This window comes from Danio rerio, chromosome 25, assembly GCF_052040795.2.
Source record: "Danio rerio strain M-AB ecotype USA chromosome 25, GRCz13ab, whole genome shotgun sequence".
Taxonomy (NCBI): domain Eukaryota; kingdom Metazoa; phylum Chordata; class Actinopteri; order Cypriniformes; family Danionidae; genus Danio; species Danio rerio.
The window spans coordinates 2432501-2452500 of NC_141045.1; the positions used below are offsets into that span (position 1 = coordinate 2432501).

Genomic DNA, 20000 nt, shown 5'->3' on the forward strand with positions numbered 1-20000 from the left:
ATAAATGTGTGAATAATTGTTTGAAATATAGTAAATCTTTTAAATCAGCTCATGAATATTAATTGTTGAAATATAATTTACATTTCAAATCAGCTGAGAGCTCATGATTTTTTATGCCCTGATTGGATAGTTAGAAATCGGCTAATAGAAATATTTGCAAACATCATATTATAAATATAACAAATATTTAATAAGTGTTTGAAATTTGACGTGGAATGTTGTAAATATTTAAAATGAGTTGAAATTATGAATTTATTTAAACATTTTTTAACAATATTTAAAGTGTGCTGAGCTCATTAATATGACTTTTTTTTAGATGCTCTGATTGGATAATTAGAAATTGGCTAATAGAAATTTTTGCAACCATCAAATTATAAATATAGTAACATTTTTCAAATCAGCTGAGCTAATATGAGTAATATTGCGCTCATATAAATATTGAAAAAAGTATTACTAAAAAAACCCAAAGAATAACCTAAAGATGTTGAGCTCATGAATATTAATTGTTAAAGTATTAATATTTCAAATAAGCTGAGCTCATAAATATTCATTTTGTCATGAACTGGATAGTTAGAAATTGGCTAATAGAAGTTTTTTCCCCTGAACATAATACTAGAAATATAATATATATTAGATTAGATTGTTTTAAATATGATAAATACTTTAAATCAGTTGAGCTCATGAATATTAATTGTTGAAGTATAATTAATATTTCAAATCAACTGAGCTCATGAATATAATTTCTTGATGCCTGATTGGTTAGTTAGAAATTGGCTTTTAGAAATATTTGCAAACATCATATTTTAAATATAAGAAATATTTAATAAGTGTTTAATATTTGATTTGAAATGTAGTAAATATTTAAAATTAGTTGAAAACATGAATTTATTTTTAAATTTAACAATATTTAAAATACGCTGAGCTCATTAATATAAAATTTTTGATGCCCTGGTTGGATAGTTAGAAATCGGCTAATAGAAATTTTTGCAACCATCATATTATAAATATTATAAATATTTAAAAATCAGCGAAGCTAATATAAGTAATAATGCACTCATCTAAATATTGAGAAAGTATTACCATAGACACCCAAGGAATACACGATAGAACTTGAGCTCATAAATATTAATTGTTGAAATATAATTAATATTTCAAATTAATCATGAAGTTTTTTTGATGCCCTGATTGGTTAGTTAAAAATTGGAGAATATAAATATTTACATAATATTATAAACATGATAAATATTTAATAAATACTTGAAATTTGATTAGAAATATAATACATTTAATTTTTAAATATAGCAAATATTATTTTTTTTAATAATTAATATATTTTATATAATATACATTTTATATAAGCTGAGCTCATTAATATTAATTTTGTGATGCCCTGATTGGATAGTTAGAAATTGGCTAATAAAAATATTTGTAAACATCATATTATAAATATAATAAATATTTAATAAGTGTTTGAAATTTGATTTGAAATGTAGTAAATATTTAAAATGAGCTGAAATCATGAATTGTTTTTCAAATTTGAACAATTTTAAAGTAGGCTGAGCTCATTAATACTAATTTTTGATGCCCTGGTTGGATAGTTTGAAATCGGCTAATAGAAATTTTTGCAAACATCATATTATAAATATTTCAAATCAATTAATTGTTGAAATATCATTCATATTTCAAATCAGCTGAGCTCATGGATATTCATTTTGGACGCCCTGATTGGCTTGTTAGAAATAAGCTGATAGAAGCATTTGCAAACAGTGCGTCTTCTTCCTAATTATGTAAAAACTACACATCTTCAGGATTTGCTCTCCCACTGAGTGTTCAGGAAGAGTCTTCATTATTAGCCGCAGGGTTCGGCTAGTAACATTTTTAAAGGGCTTTTCCATGTGCTGTCCAGCCCTAATGGGTCAAAGGTCAAACCAGCATCTGATCCAGAGTCTGTGCTGACTTTTTAACATCCCTCTCCTTACAGTTAAACACAACTTGTTATGTTGGGAAAGTAAAATAAAAAATGATGTCTATTTAAAGGAGACTGCATTTCTGGCTTAGTACCTTATTTATCAGGGGTCGCCACAGTGGAATGAACCGCTAACTATTCCAGCATATGTTTTACACAGCGAATGCCTTTCCAGCTGCAACCCAGTACTGGGAAACACCCATACACTCTCACATTCACTCACACACTTATACTCTGCGGCCAATTTAGTTCATCAATTCCCCTATAGTGCATGTGTTTGGACTGTGGAGGAAACTGGAGCACCTGGAGGAAACCCAGGCCAACATGGGGAAAACATGCAAACAGAAATGCCAACTGACCCAGCCAGGACTCGAATCAGCGACCTTCTTGCTGTGAGGCCATAGTGCAAACCACTAAGCCACCTTGCCATAGACTAATAAACATGAAAAGTAATTTATGACTGGTAAACATTCCTGATTCAATCAACATTCTTCATTTGGCTGCAACTACAATTTGCAGTTTGTTCTCTTGTTTCTCCTCTTACATCATTTGCAAGTCATAGTGCCAGATCTAGCACTCATATCTGAACCACAGGCCTTAGACGCTGCCAGAGATGGAGAGTAAGATCGCAAATATATTATAAAGCAGGAATCCATCAGGCAGGGCAAGTTGCAGCAGATTTGGTTCTGCAATTGTAGTTGGAATAGCTTTTAACAGATAAAGTTATTATATATATATATATATATATATATATATATATATATATATATATATATATATATATATATATATATATATATATAACCTGCAGGTATATTGTATGTAGGTGATGTCTATGTGTAAAAACGTAAGTCAAAAACGCAAAGCTGACAAAAACTAAACAGGCTGAATGGAGTATACACTAACCTAAGCATTATTCAGACACAAGATGGCACCAAACAGTCAGAAATGCAAAGCTAACAGAAACGAAAACAGTTAAATGGAGTATACACTAACCTGCACATTATTCAAGCGCAAGATGGCACCAAACAGTCAAAAACACAAAGCTGACAGAAACGAAAACAGTTGAGTGGAGAATACACTAACCTGCACATTATTCAGACACAAGATGGCACCAAACTGTTATAAGTGCAAAACTGACAAAAACAAAACCCGGCTCAATGGAGTATACTCTAACCTGCCCATTATTCAGTTACTAGATGGCGCCAAATAGTCAAAAACGTACAGCTGACAAAAACTAAATGGGCTGAATGGAGTATACACTAACCTGCGCATTATTTATTGTGTACATGTTCAGTGAAGTGTGTTTGTGTTTTAAGTGTATGTGTTGTCCTCAATGGTTGGCATTGGGATGTGTTTTGCTTAATCTCTCTTTTTTATTTTCATTTTTCCAGAGACCACAGATACGATCTCGCTGGACAACTGCTGTGAGGATGGTAAAAAGCGAGGCCTGGAGTCTCAGGACTGCAGCAGTCTACCACTAATCTCTGAATCTACAACCTGCAGGTCTGTTCAGAGCTCCAACATTCCCATTAAAGCGATACCCAAAAATAAATCAGTTAGGAATAAAGTGCATCCAGAAGGTTGTTATCACAGAATAAAACCTGACAGGTTTATCGGCCTCGCAATGTGAAGGTTTTATAAGACTGAAGGGTTTGTACTGCGAAAACAACCATCCTGGATGTACTTTATACCACTTATTACATGGATACTTGCCACAAAACATAACAATTAGAGACAAAACATTGTTCTAAGCCTTAATAGTTTATTAATTCTTTAATTAAATGCAAACCTGACAGAAACAAAAATGGCTGAAGGGAGTATACACTAACCTGCTCATTATTCAGACATTAGATTGTGCCAAACAGTCCAAAATACACACTAGCCTGCACATTATTCAGTCAAAAGATAGCGCCCGTCAAAAATACAATGCTGACAGAAATAAAAACAGTTGAATGGAGTATACACTAACCTGTGCATCATTTAGACACAAGATGGAGACAAACAATCAAAAGTGCAAAACTGACAAAAACAAAACCCGGCTGAGTGGAGTATACTCTAACCTGTGCATTATTCAGTCACTAGATAGGCAAAAACGCAAACCTGATAGAAACTAAACAGGCTGTATGGCTTATAAACTAACCTGTGCAATATTTAGACGCAAGAAAGCACAAAACAGTCAAAGTGCAAAGCTGACAGAAACGAAAACAGCTAATGGAGCATACACTAACCTTTGCATTATTCAATCACAAGATGGAGCGAAATAGTCAAAAATGCAAAGCTGACAGAAACGAAAACAGCTGATGGAGTATACACTAACCTGCGCATTATTCAGACTCTAGATGGCGCCAAATAGTCAAAAACACATATAAAAAACAGCTGATGGAGCATACACTAACCTGTGCATTATTTAGTCACAAGATGGAGCCAAATTGTTAAAAATGCAAAGCTGACAAAAACGAAAACAGCTGATGGAGTATACACTAACCTGCACATTATTCAGACACTAGATGGCGCCAAATAGTCAAAAACACAAATAAAAAACAGCTGATGGAGTATACACTAACCTGTGCATTATTCAGACTCTAGATGACGCCAAATAGGCAAAAACATAAAACTGACAGAAACTAAACAGGTTTAATGGGGTATACACTAACCTGCGCATTATTCAGACACAAGATGGCGCCAAACTGTCAAAAACACAAAGCTGACAGAAACGAAAACAGCTGATGGAGCATAAACTAACCTGTGCATTATTCAGACACGAGATGGCGCCAAATAGTAAAAAACATAAAGCTGACAGAAACTAAACAGGCTGAATGGGGTATACACTAACCTGCACATTTTTCAGACACAAGATGCTGCCAAACCATCAAAAACACAAATAAAAATAGCTGATGGAGCATACACTAACCTGTGCATTATTCAGACACTAGATGGCGCCAAATAGTCAAAAACGTAAAGCTGACAGATACTAAACAGGCTGAATGGAGTATACACTAACCTGCGCATTATTCAGACAGAAGATGGCATTAAGCAGTCAAAACGCAAAGCTGACAGATATGAAAACAGCTGATGGAGCATACACTAACCTGCGCATTATTCAGATTCTAGATGGCGCCAAATAGTCAAAAATGTAAAGCTGACAGATACTAAACAGGCTGAATGGAGTATACACTAACCTGCTCATTATTCAGACACAAGATTGAGGCAAACAGTCAAAATGCAAAGCTGACAGTAAACGAATGCACTATACACTTACCTGCACTATATTCAGACACAAGAGGGCGCCATCGAGGGCTTAAACTTTTTAACATTATTTCACCTCAGCTACAATCTGACAAGTGTCTTTTTTAGGATCAAGTTTAAATCTATGCATCTCAGGTACTGAAAATGCGCAATTATTGTAGTTGAACGTCATTTTTAGGTTCGAACAGTTAAGGGGTTAATTGAGAACGTTGATAGCGGCGATGGTTTGGATCTTTGTGGTTTGGGGGGGGCTTGCAAAAAAACGGGAAAATGTCTAAATCCAGCAAATTCCACTGAGGTGAAACTTTATTCAGACGCAGACAAGAGAGAGAGAGAGAGAGAGAGAGAGAGAGAGTGACACGAATAACAGGAAGTCTGCAGATTATTTCAGGGGAAAAACAAGTCCAGAAAAGCGAAAGGGAGAAATCGTGCTTTAAAAGGATGTATGTGCGGATTGTGAAAGAGGGTGAAGCAAGAGCGAGAGACACAAACACTGATCGTCTTACCGTAAAAACGCCTGTGGTCAAACAAACAGCACATTTCTGACGTCTGTGGTTTTACATGGGCAGGAAGAAGAGTTCATTTCATACAAGGGAATTAAAAGGAGATCTGTGGTCTTTCACAATCTGAAAATTAAAGTCTTTCCTTGGAAATCAGGAGATGTTTAGTCTGAGATGACAAGACAAATGACATTACAGCATATTTAGTTGCATCATCAATTATTCTGAAAGGTCTAATAAATAATCTGATGGGTGTTTTGAGCTGAAACTCAAAAGACTCATCTTAATCTTAAAAAAAGGGGTACATTTCAATTGAAATATTAATAATAGTATGCTACATGGAAGTCTATATCCACAATATTCTGTATAAATCTATATAAAAAGAGAAAATATTTTTGAATCATATCAAAAGAAAACATTTTTTTTTCACATTTAGTTTTATTAATAACATGAATTAATGCCCGAGTTGATGAAAAGCTAGCAATTATCTAAAAACTGAGGATTAAAACATACAAATATTAAATTTTTCATTTAAAATAAGTGAAATAAAATAATAATTCATAAATAATAAATATATACATAAATAGTAATATAAAAGTCTACGTCTACAACATCTAAAACTTTAGAAACAAAATTCATTCATTCATTTATCTTCGGCTTAGTCCCTTTATTTATCAGGGGTGCCCCAACTGAACGAACCACCAATTATTCCAGCAGATGTTTCACACAGCAGATGTCCTTCCAGCTGCAACCCAGTACTGGGAAACACCCATACACACTCATTCACACACACACACACACACACACACACACACACACACACACACACACACACACACACACACACACACATACAATAAGGCCAATTTAGTTAATCAATAGCCCTATAGCGCATGAGTTTGGACTGGGGAAAACCGGAGCACCTACACATGCAAACTCCACACAGAAACGTCAACTGACCCAGCCGGGACTCGAACCAGCAACCTTCTTGCTGTAAGGCGACAGTGCTAACCATTGAGCCACCTTGTCCACCCTGGAAAACAAAATATATAACAAAAATAGAAAGCATCTACATTTTATTTATAAAAAAAGAAAATTCATTCCATATACACAATCGCTAATTTACTTTTACTGTGGACATCATATATAATAATTTAAGCATAACAGTCTGAATATTATAGAACTTACTTTTGTAGGGTAGCTTTAATGCGATTTCTATGTCTAGGCATTGACAAATGTATGTGTAAACTGCTTTGAGATGCTTGCTTTTAAAGATTTGAAGTCGCTGTATACCATATTTTAGTTTATTATTATTGTTTATTAGTTTACATGCACTGATTACGTAATCCAGATGACATGTAAACATTTATAGCGTGTTTGATTAATGAAGTGAGGCTGTATTAAAGGACAGTGTATGTGTGTGTGTGTGTGTGTGTGTGTGTGTGTGTGTGTGTGTGTGTGTGTGTGTGTGTGTTCAGGGTGGTTCAGGAGCAGTGTTGCTCAGCGGTTCTAGAGGACAGCATCTGCACCAGCGGCATCAACATGGCCAAAGATCAGAGCAGCTGCGACGCTCTTCTGTCCGGCAGCAGCACCTGTGAAACCAAGACCACAAAGGTGTGTTTGAGTAACACACTTATTCTCTGCACAAACACATTCAAGAGTTCACACTTAGCTGATGACTGATTATAAAGCTTGTTTGGCATGCTGTCCCGGGAGAGAGCCCAGAGCTCATAAGGTCCTCGAGCCTGTGGCTCCCTCCCGTTTGCAAGGCAAGAGGGGAGTTTGAGCTGAGGTAGATCTGGAGAACTCCCCTGCTGTAGTAGCTAATGAGCAGATAGCGATCGCTCTTAGAGATAACTACTTACTAGGAGCAATTTAGCCTACCCAATTCACCTGTACCGCTGTCTTTGGACTGTGGGGGAAACCGGAACACCTGGAGGAAACCCACGCAAAGGCAGAGAGAACATGCAAACTCCACACAGAAACACCAACTGAGCCGAGGTTTACCATGTACTGTGGTAGATGTATATAATTGTTAATAAATATATGTGTTTTTAAATATTAATATAGTTAAAATACATTTATAAATCAAAATGGCACTGTAAAATAAATGTCTTTGTTTTATGCATAGATTTCCATATTAAAAAATGTTTAAGTTGACTCAAAGGATGCTGTACAGTTCTGTGTGCTCGTGTCTGCACACGTCTGCTCGCTCACAGGAAGATGATAAATCTGCAGCTCTTCTGAACATCAAAATAAACACAGAGTTTACGCTGAGCAGGAGCCAACTCGTCTGTTCCTGTTACACACACTGAATCCAGTGTTTAATGCTCACCTGAGTGTGTTTCTTCACTTTATATATCACTTCATCTCAAACCGCTGAGAATCATTTATCAAGACCAGTATCAGATGATCTGTAGACGAGTTTCAACTCTCTAAATCTCTGAAGCACTTGCACACTTCAGTCCTACAGTGTCAAGTGTTCATGCATTTAAAATATTCAATTTACCCCCCAATTTCTGTTTAACTGAGAGCAGATTTCTTCAACACATTTCTAATCATAATAGTGTTAATAACTCATCTCTAACAACTGATTGATTTTCTCCTTGTCATGATGACAGTAAATAATATTCGACTAGATATTCTTCTAAACAGCTTAAAGTGACATTTAAAGGGTTAATTAGGGTAATTAGTGTGCGTTTCACCTGTGTTGTGTTGTTTTTGTTGGGTCAGATGTGCTGTGAGTGCTGTCTGCTGGGTCGAGCGCTGCAGGATCAGGGTCTCTCCTGTGAGCTCAGTCTGCCGGTGGTCTATCAGTGCGGGCAGGTGTCCAGATCCTGCTGTGTGGACAAACAACCAGCACACGGTCAGACTCGCGCATACACACACGCTCAGACACACATACACAAATACACACACACACACGGAGGAAAATACAAATACACAGGCGCACACGCACACACACACAAAAAGGAAGACACAAATACATACACATGAACAGACACTGTGACACACACACACAAAACTGATTCAGCGCTGTGTCAATGTGAACACAGTGAGTCAGTCTCCCTGCATTGGAGATATATCCAGCTGCAGGCCCGCAGCACACACGTTTTAGGCACACACAATCTAGGACACACGATTTAGGCAAACCATATATGGTCACCACCTATTGAATTTCACAAGTATGGTTTCTCATTTCAGTCATAATTATTATTATATCGTTATGATCATTTTAACATCTCTGCAGTTTCTGAACTAAAATTATGTAAATAAAAATAATTGGTTAAAGACAATTATGACTTTATTCATGTGTCCACAGACACAAAGAAATCATAGACCATCTAATGTTGGATTAAGTGTAATAAATTAATTCAAGATCTTAATATTATCATACTTGGTTAAAATCACTTTGTTGTAAAATATAAATAGCTAACAATAATATGTCACTTTCTACTATAGTTAATAATTTAAACAATATATATATATATATATATATATATATATATATATATATATATATATATATATATATATATATATATATATAGTTATAAACTTATTATCTTAACTGATTATCTTATTATAATAAGTTTTTGTATATAAACTACTATCTGTCACAGCTATATATATATATATATATATATATATATATATATATATATATACTTATTATTTTTTTATTAATTATAGTTAATTTGTTCCTATGGCTAAATTGTGGTTTTAAAACAATTTATTGCTTACTATAAATTACTACAGTATTAAATGTGGGAAATCATTAATTAAAAGATTATTAGAAAATTAACCAAATAAATAAACACTATTAAATCGCTTGAGTAAAATATTAATATAGTGTTATACATTTGTTACATGTAAAAATATTTTTATTACATATAATGTATTATTGCCTATATAAACTTGCTATTATTTCCTTCATTTAAAAATTAATGCATTATATAAACTAAACATGTCCAAATTAGATCGTTTAGCAAGGCCAGCAAACGAGTATCTGCTATATTATTGTCAGATAATAATGACTGATCAGCTATAATGACTCATTAAAAACTGTTCAGTCTATTATATTGAACGGCGATCGGAAACAATGCTCCCCATTCGGCTGTCTCAATTGCAATATTTGTGAAATATAGTAAAGTAAACACTATTGTTTATTGTGTACAATATTTATTAACCACATATATCAAAATATATCGATGACGATGTTCAAAAAGACGTTAATAACACAACATCCGTCGTAACCATATATGGTTTGCCTAGATTGTGTGTCCTAGATTGTGTGTGCCTAAAACGTGTTTGGTTCTGCGGGTCTGCAGCTGGATATTATTGCTGCATTCAGTGATTAAGTCTATTAACTTCAGTCTCCAGTTGAGGAGTTAAAGATGCTCCACTGCCCTCTAGTGCTCATATACTGACATCTCCACATCTGTACAAATCTGCAGGGAATCAGAATTTTCCGTGCTTATTTTGAAAGTTGAACACTTATTGCATGCATGTTTTGATAATCTTGAATCAAAATCTGCATCCACTCTGAAACTTTCTCTGGTGACTCTGATTGGGTCAAATATGCCTAGCCACGCCCCTCCAACTGTTACTTTGGTGCGAGAGAAAGATGAGAGGCGGGGTTATAAAAAAAAACACACCCCCTGTTCAGTATTCTATATCAGTTTGAAACAGGTCATCACACTGAAACAGAAACTCCAGCAACTTCTGCTTCATGTGGACTTTAATGCATTAATTAATTAAAGGTTTTTGGTTTTAAGTATCTTTTATTTCAATTTTTAAAGTAGAGTGCAAACATTTCACATTCGATTCTAAATGAAAGCATTAGGAGATTTATTATTAGATTTATTAAAGAGATTTATTTTTATTATTAGACGTATGGAGGGAGTATTTCTTTGTAATAATTGTGTGTGTAACGATTACAGGAGTCCAGCCTTCAAAGGGCGATGCACAAAACACAGAGGATCAGTGCAAAGGTAACTGAAGCTGCTGATGCGCTGGATAAAGCCTGGTTTATACTTCTGCGTCAAGTGACCGGCGTAACCATCGGCGCATGCAACGCGCGTAGCTGTGCATTTATACTTCTGCGCGCTGTCTCTGTTGGTCTGCATTAACACTTCTGAAATGCTTGTGGGCAGTGAGGTGTAAATGTTCCTCTGTGTCGAGTTTCTTCGCTGCTGTTTTGCTTTTCCTGAACACTTCCGGGATGTACAAGTGGCTCAAACTCGCTCATTTTGAGGCAGGAACCGGCGGACATCTTTAACTATGAGGTAAACACAAAACAAAACTTTCCATCCGGAGCTCCTTCGCAGGACTCCACACTTGTGAACAATCGCTCCATCAGGCTTGCACCATTCGCGCGGTTCTCGGTCCCGCCCAGACTCGTCAGCGATACCAAGCCGACCAATCACAGAGCTTGCGCTACGCGTCGTTACAATTGTAGTTACAATTTTTGAGAGGTGCACGTCAGCGACGCTGATGGCCACAGCATAGGGCTATGCGTCAAAGCCGTAGCATACGCGTGCGTTTGACGCAGAAGAATAAATCAGCCTTAACACTATCAACACACACAGTCTTTCAATATGTGTGTGTGTGTGTGTGTGTGTCTGTGAGTGTAGCTGCAGGTTGTGCTCAGCGATGTCTGAACGGCACCTGCTCCTGTCTGGACGGGTTCAAGCTGAAAACTGATGGAAAACACTGCGAAGGTCAGTTCACATCACTCTCTTTTATGCATATTTTAGGATATGATTTAATAAAAAAATCTAAAAATGTGCACAAATACACAAAAAATACACATGTAAACTACATTTTTTATTTTATTATTATTTTATCCTTTTATTTACTTATCGTCATCATTATTATTATTAATTTTTAATAATAATTTGTAATAAAAAAATTGTTACTACTATTTATTTTAATTATTTGATTAATTATGAATATATATATATATATATATATATATATATATATATATATATATATATATATATAATTTTGTCTTCTTTAGTATTAAAAAAATGACATTGTGGGTTGTTTCAATGTGTTTTGTGAGTATTAGTTAAAATGTTAAGAAAAAGATAAAAAAAAAAAAAAATTTAAAAATAAAATCTACACTACAATGGAAACATTTAGCAAATAAAATCCTTACCGAAAGACTGGTCCCAAAATTGTGGGTACTTTTTTTTTTATCAAGTATTTTTCATTAATTTTACTTGATTATACTAGATTATACTATACTAATTATACTAGATTGATATACAACACATGTATAATTCACAGCAAACTGAATCATTATTAATGTAAAATAAGGCAGAATGCTTAAGTCTTGCGTATTGTTTATAGTGGGAGTTTCAGAAAGGGATGATGTTTACTCTATTGAACACATGAGATGGAAACTGTGCAATATTCACCAAATATTTTATGATCTATTTTAATTTGAGGGAGAATGAATTAGTGTGAATAGTAACATACAAAACATCTGGAATTGAATTTTGAGCATGAAGTAAATTTGCACCTTTGGATGGAATCATAGATTCAGTAAAGGCTTAGTTTATTTGTTCGATGCGTTCAATTGTGTACTGTGTGTGTGTGTGTCAGATATCAATGAGTGTCTGTTGGGTCCTCATCACTGTGTGACGGGTGAACGCTGCATCAACACACTGGGCTCTTACCGCTGCCAGAGGGAGATCAGCTGCGGCACCGGATACGAGCTTACAGACAACAACAAGTGCAAAGGTCACACACGCACACTAAAAGCTACGTGTTTGCTAGCCTTACACATCACGCACCTGTCAGTCAGGATGTAACCTTAAAGGGTTAAACGAATAACCCATAGCACTAATATGATTACAGAAAAGTTTGCTCTGTTATAATTCACTTACATTTTAATAAGTTTTGGTGCGATTCTAACCCGCTATAAAAAAAAAAAACAGGAACAACCGAAGGTTTTGAATGAGAAGCTGTAATCTAGCCGTGGTGGGAATGAATTTTGGTCTTAGTACAGGAGAAAAACCAATATAAATCTACAGACGCAAATTGATAAAGTGCAACAAAAGAAACACTTTATTTTCCATTAAACTAAAAGGTCACTTAAAGCCAAAAATTAGGGCTGGAAAATAATTCGGTATCAATATATATTGCGATAGATTTTTTTTCAATAATGATATGATTTTTAAACCCATTTCCGGATATAAGTTTGCATAGATATATATATATATATATTATATGTATAAGATCTTATACATTGCATCATTTGTCGCTGAATGACTTTCAGTGCTCAGCCGTCAGAAAGAGCGTGATTTCACAAGCGTGATGACATACATCACAGACACGCTGCTGCCAGCGCTCAGCAGTTGGTTAAGCTCCACCACAGAAAGTTTTAGCTACAAAATAAGAGCCCTGAATACAGATGTAAATAAACAAGCTTCAACAAATAAGAATGCAGACGAATACGTTAATGAGAGAGGAAAGACTAATGCGGTGGTATGGAAGTTGTTCAGCTTTTTAAGTTCAGATAAACTTATAGTTTCAGGGCTCTGCAAACTGTGCGGGAGACTAGCAGCAGGAACACACCAAATCTATTCCACCCGATAGAACATACTGAGAGTCAGAAGATGAGGCATCATAAAAGTTTAAGCCAACCTGTCGCCTCACCATCACCACCATCCACCTCGCTGACACCAGCGGTGTCAGAAGAGAAGGCAAGCCTACACAGATGGCTATGAGGCGCCGTGTAGAATTTAAAGTAAACTTCGCTTATGAACAACACTTGAATATACACCTATAAATTACTCACATACATACCTGTACTATTGAATGTTCGAAACATGTATGAAACTTAGCATAAACCAATGACTGTAAAAAATATGGACGACGCGACAGCCCTTTTTCCCATTGAACGCCTTGAGGGCAAAACGCCTGCTTGACGGGCACGAACTGTCGCAAAAGACTGCTGAAATTGGAGCCTTGACATGCGCAGAAGGATTGTCTGATGGAGCCAGAGGAGGAGCCGCGAAAATGAGCGGAGTCGAGCTTCCAACCAAACGCTTTATGTAAAATCAACCCCGCCCCCCGAACTGCTCAGCATGCGTTTGCTGTCATATCAACACAAATGGATGTAATAACGTTAACAAATATGAGGGTTTTATATATTCAATCGCGCCAGCTCCGGGACGCAGCGCAAGTCGCGGCGTCGCGGGCTGATTCCGGCTCGCATGCGGCAGCGCCGGCTCGCTTTAGCTCGCTTTATTCGCTTTAGCGAATAAACAGTGTTCCACCAGGATCATGTATGTCAGAAACTATAGTTTACTGCTGAAGTCATTTTGTCATGGTAAAATAACACAGAAATCGAATAATAACACTTCAGTCTCCTGCCGAAGCTCAGGCGCGCTGCTTTGAGAAACTGTCAATCACCGCTGTCAATCATGATGACACGCCCAGCATTAAATTACTGCTAAAAACAAACTGCTTACAAAAATGAAGATCTGCACCTATTTCAGCACATTAACCAGTGCCTTAATCGACCAGAACCATCTTTCGGGACATTTTATTGCAAGTGTAATAATTTTTTTTTATTTGGGCTCAAGTCTCCTTCATTAACACGGAGGAGGCGGGCTTTATGACTTGTACTGCAGCCAGGCCCCAGGGGGCGATCTAACGGCCGAGACCTTCACTCAAACGCAGGCTTGCGGCACACTTGGCATAAACATGCATACAGCCACATTAACACACACACATATATATGAACTCGATCGGTGCATATACTATCCTCGCATAAACACCCAAATTAACACTCACATTATACACATAAACTCGCTGCATGCTGGCATATAGCACTCGCGCAAACTTACAAAATAAAATTTGCATATTTATCAGGAATTTGGTTATTGCAAAGCTGATAAAACAGAAAGAATGTGATCAATAGAGGTATTCAATCTGTTAAATAATGAAAACGTGTTTTATACAATAAAATAAAATATAAGTCGATATAAACAGACTATATAAAATATATAAGACTTATTTTATGTTAAACCTTTTATTTAAATAAATACATGAATTTAATGAGGTAATTACATTAACAAATATACCCTTAAAGGACGTTCAAGATGAAAAGCAACCAGAACTATGAATATACTCAAACAACTCTTTTTCTATCGCAAATATTAATGTAGCCTATACTCTTTTTGAATTTTTTATTATCATAATTATTAATCTTTTTCTGTTTTTTTTTACGATGTGGATGTCATAATTGTAAGATTTTGGTATTATTTTGTTTGTTAAATATTTAGCATATACAAAAAAAAAAAAAAACGCTGATAAAAGTTTTTGTTTATCACGTTGGTCAAGCTAATTATTTCACATTTCTTGTTTGTAAAGGCTTAATACAGATAAAAAGTGAACATAAGTTTTTTGGTACTGTTTTTATTTAAAAACAGAAGTTATAAGAGCCTGGATGTTATTATAGACTTTGCAAATTCAGTTTGCAGACATTTGTAGGCACAAACATCTATTGTGTGTGTTCTTGGCATTTTTTTCCTGGCTTTTTAATATTGTCCATATTGATATCGGAATTATATCGTATAGATAGACCGAAATATATTGTGATATACATTTCTGCCATATCGCCCAGCCCTACCAGAAATCCCAAATTCTCTCTAAAACAAGTGTTTAATCTTGATAGCATGTGTGTTTTCAGACATTGATGAGTGTGATCTGGGCACTCATAACTGCGCAGCTGAGATGGAGTGTCAGAACACCGCCGGCTCTTTCCGCTGCCGTCCCAGAATGCAGTGCGCCGCGGGCTTCATTCAGGACGCTCTGGGCAGCTGCATCGGTGAGTCAATCACAACCAAAACTAAAGTCATTTCCAGAAGCGTATCTTTTTGTCAGTGATTTTTCCTCTGGAGGTCACTGTCGCCATAGATACATTGCCTCTCACTCTATATAACAATAACAGACACTGTTATAGTAACAGACGCAACTCATTTAAATGAATAATAATAATAAAAATTCCTTAAAAATAATTTATATAGCGCTTTTCTGGACACTCAAAGCGCCTTACAGATTTTTGGGGGGGAATCTCCTCATCCACCACCAGTGTGCGGCATCCACCTGGATGACGTGACAGCAGCCAAACCACACACCAGCTGATTGGTGGAGAGGAGACAGAGTGATGAAGCTAATTATGATAATAACAGGATGTTTAGGAGGCCATGATGGGCAGAGGCCAGTGGGCAAATTTGACCAGGATGCCGGGGTTAAACCCCTACTCTTTTTTTTTTGAAGGACATCCTGGGATTTTTAATTTCTTTATGTATGAAACGTCAGACACGGGTGCTCCTGCCAAACCTCCACTAGTTTTTCGTCAAGTTCTTGGGTCCAAATAACTGAAAATGAGTGCCCTCAACCTCCCGCTGGCCTGCATGTACACACACACAAGTGAATGCTGCTCTCTCATTGGCTGTAGGCGATCGCTGATGTTATCTTCAGTCAGAACTCATTTCACACGGCATGATTTGAGTCGCCGACAGCTCCAGATATTCAGCACGCCAAATATCTCACAGGCATCGGCGACACATCAGGGATTCTCTCAGATCGCGTCTTTGATAGTTCATACTGTGTGATTGTCACTCACGTGCATGAGCGCCGATTGGCCTGTGATTTCAGGCATTTGTCGTCGATTTCTTAAAATCTGTCAAAATCGGGGCTAAAATCACGCAGTCTGAACTCGGCATGAGTCAAAAAGAAAATGAATGAATGAATGAAAATAGGAAATGATCTATGGCTACAATATTTTACGGTGGCCAAGAAGTGCAAAACAACGTTACAAAGTTTGAAACACTTTTACAAAGCTCGAGACAAATTTACATTTTGAAAAACATGTTTACCTGTCATCAGACACAATTACAGAGGAAAAACTATTTTACCAGGGATGAAACAAATTTACATTTTAGAAAACAAATTAACAAGACGCAAAACACTTTTACAAATCCCGAAACAAATTTACAATGACAGATTTCTTATGGAAAGGGAATGTACCACACCGGAAGTGATGTAGAATGTACCACACAAGTATGTGTGTGCAGTGTATCAATGCAGTTTCTAACACTGGTGCTGCTGTGTGACAGATATAAACGAGTGTGTGAGTGTGACCGGGCCCTGTCCAGGGGGACAGATGTGTTTCAACACCGTCGGCTCATTCATCTGTCAGAGACACTCGGTCACTTGTGGACGCGGATACCATCTGAACGCTGAGGGCACTCGCTGTGTAGGTGAGCAAACACACACACACACACACACACAGTCTGATGATGTAAAATACTGTACATCTGAGGTGGTGAGGTTTGATCTGACCTGTGGTTTTGTTGTCAGATATTGACGAGTGCGCAGGGCCTGATAACTCCTGCGATGGACACGGCTGTATTAATCTGGTGGGCTCGTACCGCTGCGAGTGCAGGACCGGCTTCATCTTCAACAGCATCAGCAGATCCTGCGAGGGTGTGTTAAACACAGTCACAAATAAGAGCTTAGCAGTGTCTGAAACATCAGTGCGTGCAGGAATAATTCATGAGCTCACTTCAAGATTTAACCTGTAACCATTGACTTCCATAGCAGAATAAACAAATACTATTGAAGTCAATGGTTACAGGAATGAGTGAGTAAATAAAGTGAATTGGTGAATTATTGAGGGAATAACTGAATGAGTGAATGAATGAATGAATGATTTAATAAATGATTGAGTATATGAAGGAATGTTTATAGGTGAATGGATGAATGAATAAATAAGTGATTTAATGAATGAATGAGAAAGTAAATTAATGTCTCATTCACTTTAACCAGTAACCATTGACTTCCATTCTAGAAAAAACAAATACTATTGAAGTCAATGGTTACAGGAATGAGTGAGTAAATAAAATGAATTGGGGAATTATTGAGGGAATAACAATGAGTGAATGAATGAATGATTTAATAAATGAATGAGTATATGAAGGAATGTTAATGGGTGAATCGATGAATGAATAAATGAGTGAGTTAATGAATGAATGAATGAATGAATGAATGAATGAGAAAGTAAATTAATGACTCATTCACTTTAACCAGTAACCATTGACTTCCATTCTAGAAAAAAACAAATACTATTGAAGTCAATGGTTACAGGAATGAGTAAATAAATAAAATGAATTGGTGATTTATTAAGTGAATAACTGAATGAGTAAATAAACTAACGAGTAAATGAATAAATAAAAAATTATCAAGTAAATGAATAAATATTAATGAGTAAATTGATGAACGAATAATGAATGAATGACTGAATGAATGAATAAGTAAATTATCGACTCATTCACTCATTTACTTTAACCATTGACTTCCATAGTAGGAAAAACACATACTATAAATGTCAATGGTTACAGGTTAAAATAAATGAGTGAATGAGTCATTAATTTACTTCCTTAATTCATTCATTCATCCATTTACTCATCAAAGAAGTCAATAGTTACAGGCATGAGTGAGTAAATGAAATGAATGAATTAATTATTGAGTGAATAAATAAATGATTAAAACCGATTTAGCATATGAATAAGTGAATGGAGGAATGAATAAATGAGTAAATGAATGAAAATGTAGTAATAGATGACTCGTTCACTCATTCACTTCAACCTGTAACCACTGACTTCAATAGTAGTAAAAACAAATACTATTAAAGTCAATGGTTACTGGTTTTCAACATTCTTCAAAGTATCTTCTTTAGTATTCAATCGGAGACAGACACTTAAATATGTTGGTCACACTTTAAATGATAAATGTGCAGCATTTATTAATCATAGTTCGACATCTACTAATGCATTAACATTTAAATTAATGCTTGTGAACACGAGTTCTGCAGCGTGAGTTAACATGAACAACTGTATATTCATTAGCTAATATTAACTAACATGAACAAATACTGTGATAAATGTGTTGCTCATTGTTTGTTTATGTTAGTAAACTTATTAATTAACATTAAGTAATACTGAAAAACCTTATTGTCAAGAGTTACTAATATGTCCTAAAATGATGACAGAAGTGTAATTTCAGGGTGAACTACCCCTTTAAATGAACAACTTCACCAACATGACTGTAATGCAGCAGTGGTCTCCTGTTGACTCTCATGGTTTTCTGTCTCTCTCTTGCTCATCAGACATTAACGAGTGCAGGAATTATCCTGGTCGTCTCTGTGCACACAAGTGTGAAAACATCCTGGGCTCCTACAAGTGCAGCTGCACCGCTGGATTCAAGCTGGCGGACGACGGCAGAAACTGTGACGGTATAGAAAACATCCGCATTCATATACTGAATGATTCACTCACTCATTAATTCATACACTTCCTCATTCACCCTTTCATTCACTCATTAATTCATTCACTTCCTCATTCACCCTTTCAATCACTCATTAATTCATTCACTTACTCATTCACTCATTAATTCATTCACTTCCTCATTCACCCTTTCAATCACTCATTAATTCATTCACTTACTCATTCACTCATTAATTCATTCACTTCCTCATTCACCCTTTCATTTACTCATTAATTCATTCACCTACTCATTCACTCGTTAATTCATTCACTTCCTCATTCACCCTTTCATTTACTCATTAATTCATTCACTTCCTCATTCACCCTTTCATTTACTCATTAATTCATTCACTTACTCATTCACTCATTAATTCATTCACTTCCTCATTCACCCTTTCATTTACTCATTAATTCATTCACTTCCTCATTCACTCATTAATTCATTCACTTCCTCATTCACCCTTTCATTTACTCATTAATTCATTCACTTACTCATTCACTCATTAATTCATTCACTTCCTCATTCACCCTTTCATTTACTCATTAATTCATTCACTTCCTCATTCACTCATTAATTCATTCACTTCCTCATTCACCCTTTCATTTACTCATTAATTCATTCACTTCCTCATTCACCCTTTCATTTACTCATTAATTCGTTCACTCATTAATTCATTCACTTTCCATTCACTTATTAATTTATTCACTTCCTCATTCATCTTTTCATTCACTCATCACTTCGTTCACTCATTAATTAATTCACTTTCCATTCACTCATTAATTCATTCACTTCATCATTCATCTTTTCATTTACTCATCACTTCGTTCACTCATTAATTCATTCACTTTCCATTCACTCATCAATTCATTCACTTCCTCATTCATCTTTCATTCACTCATCAATTCGTTTATTCATTAATTCATTTACACAAT

At 35.7% G+C, this 20000-nt stretch overlaps 1 protein-coding gene across 3 annotated transcripts in view; it reads left to right on the top strand.

The window, feature by feature from the left end:
* The window catches only part of fbln1 (fibulin 1), a 70166-nt gene that overhangs the window by 4686 nt on the left and 45480 nt on the right, over positions 1–20000 (top strand). For 2 of the 3 annotated variants that reach the window (XM_087310297.1, NM_131042.2), the window contains 10 exon segments: positions 3361–3472; positions 7194–7329; positions 8449–8581; positions 10659–10709; positions 11352–11438; positions 12331–12468; positions 15428–15565; positions 16860–17003; positions 17104–17229; positions 18911–19036. In XM_087310297.1, the coding sequence (XP_087166423.1) occupies positions 3361–3472; positions 7194–7329; positions 8449–8581; positions 10659–10709; positions 11352–11438; positions 12331–12468; positions 15428–15565; positions 16860–17003; positions 17104–17229; positions 18911–19036 (1191 nt within the window). 3 annotated transcript variants of the gene reach the window in all.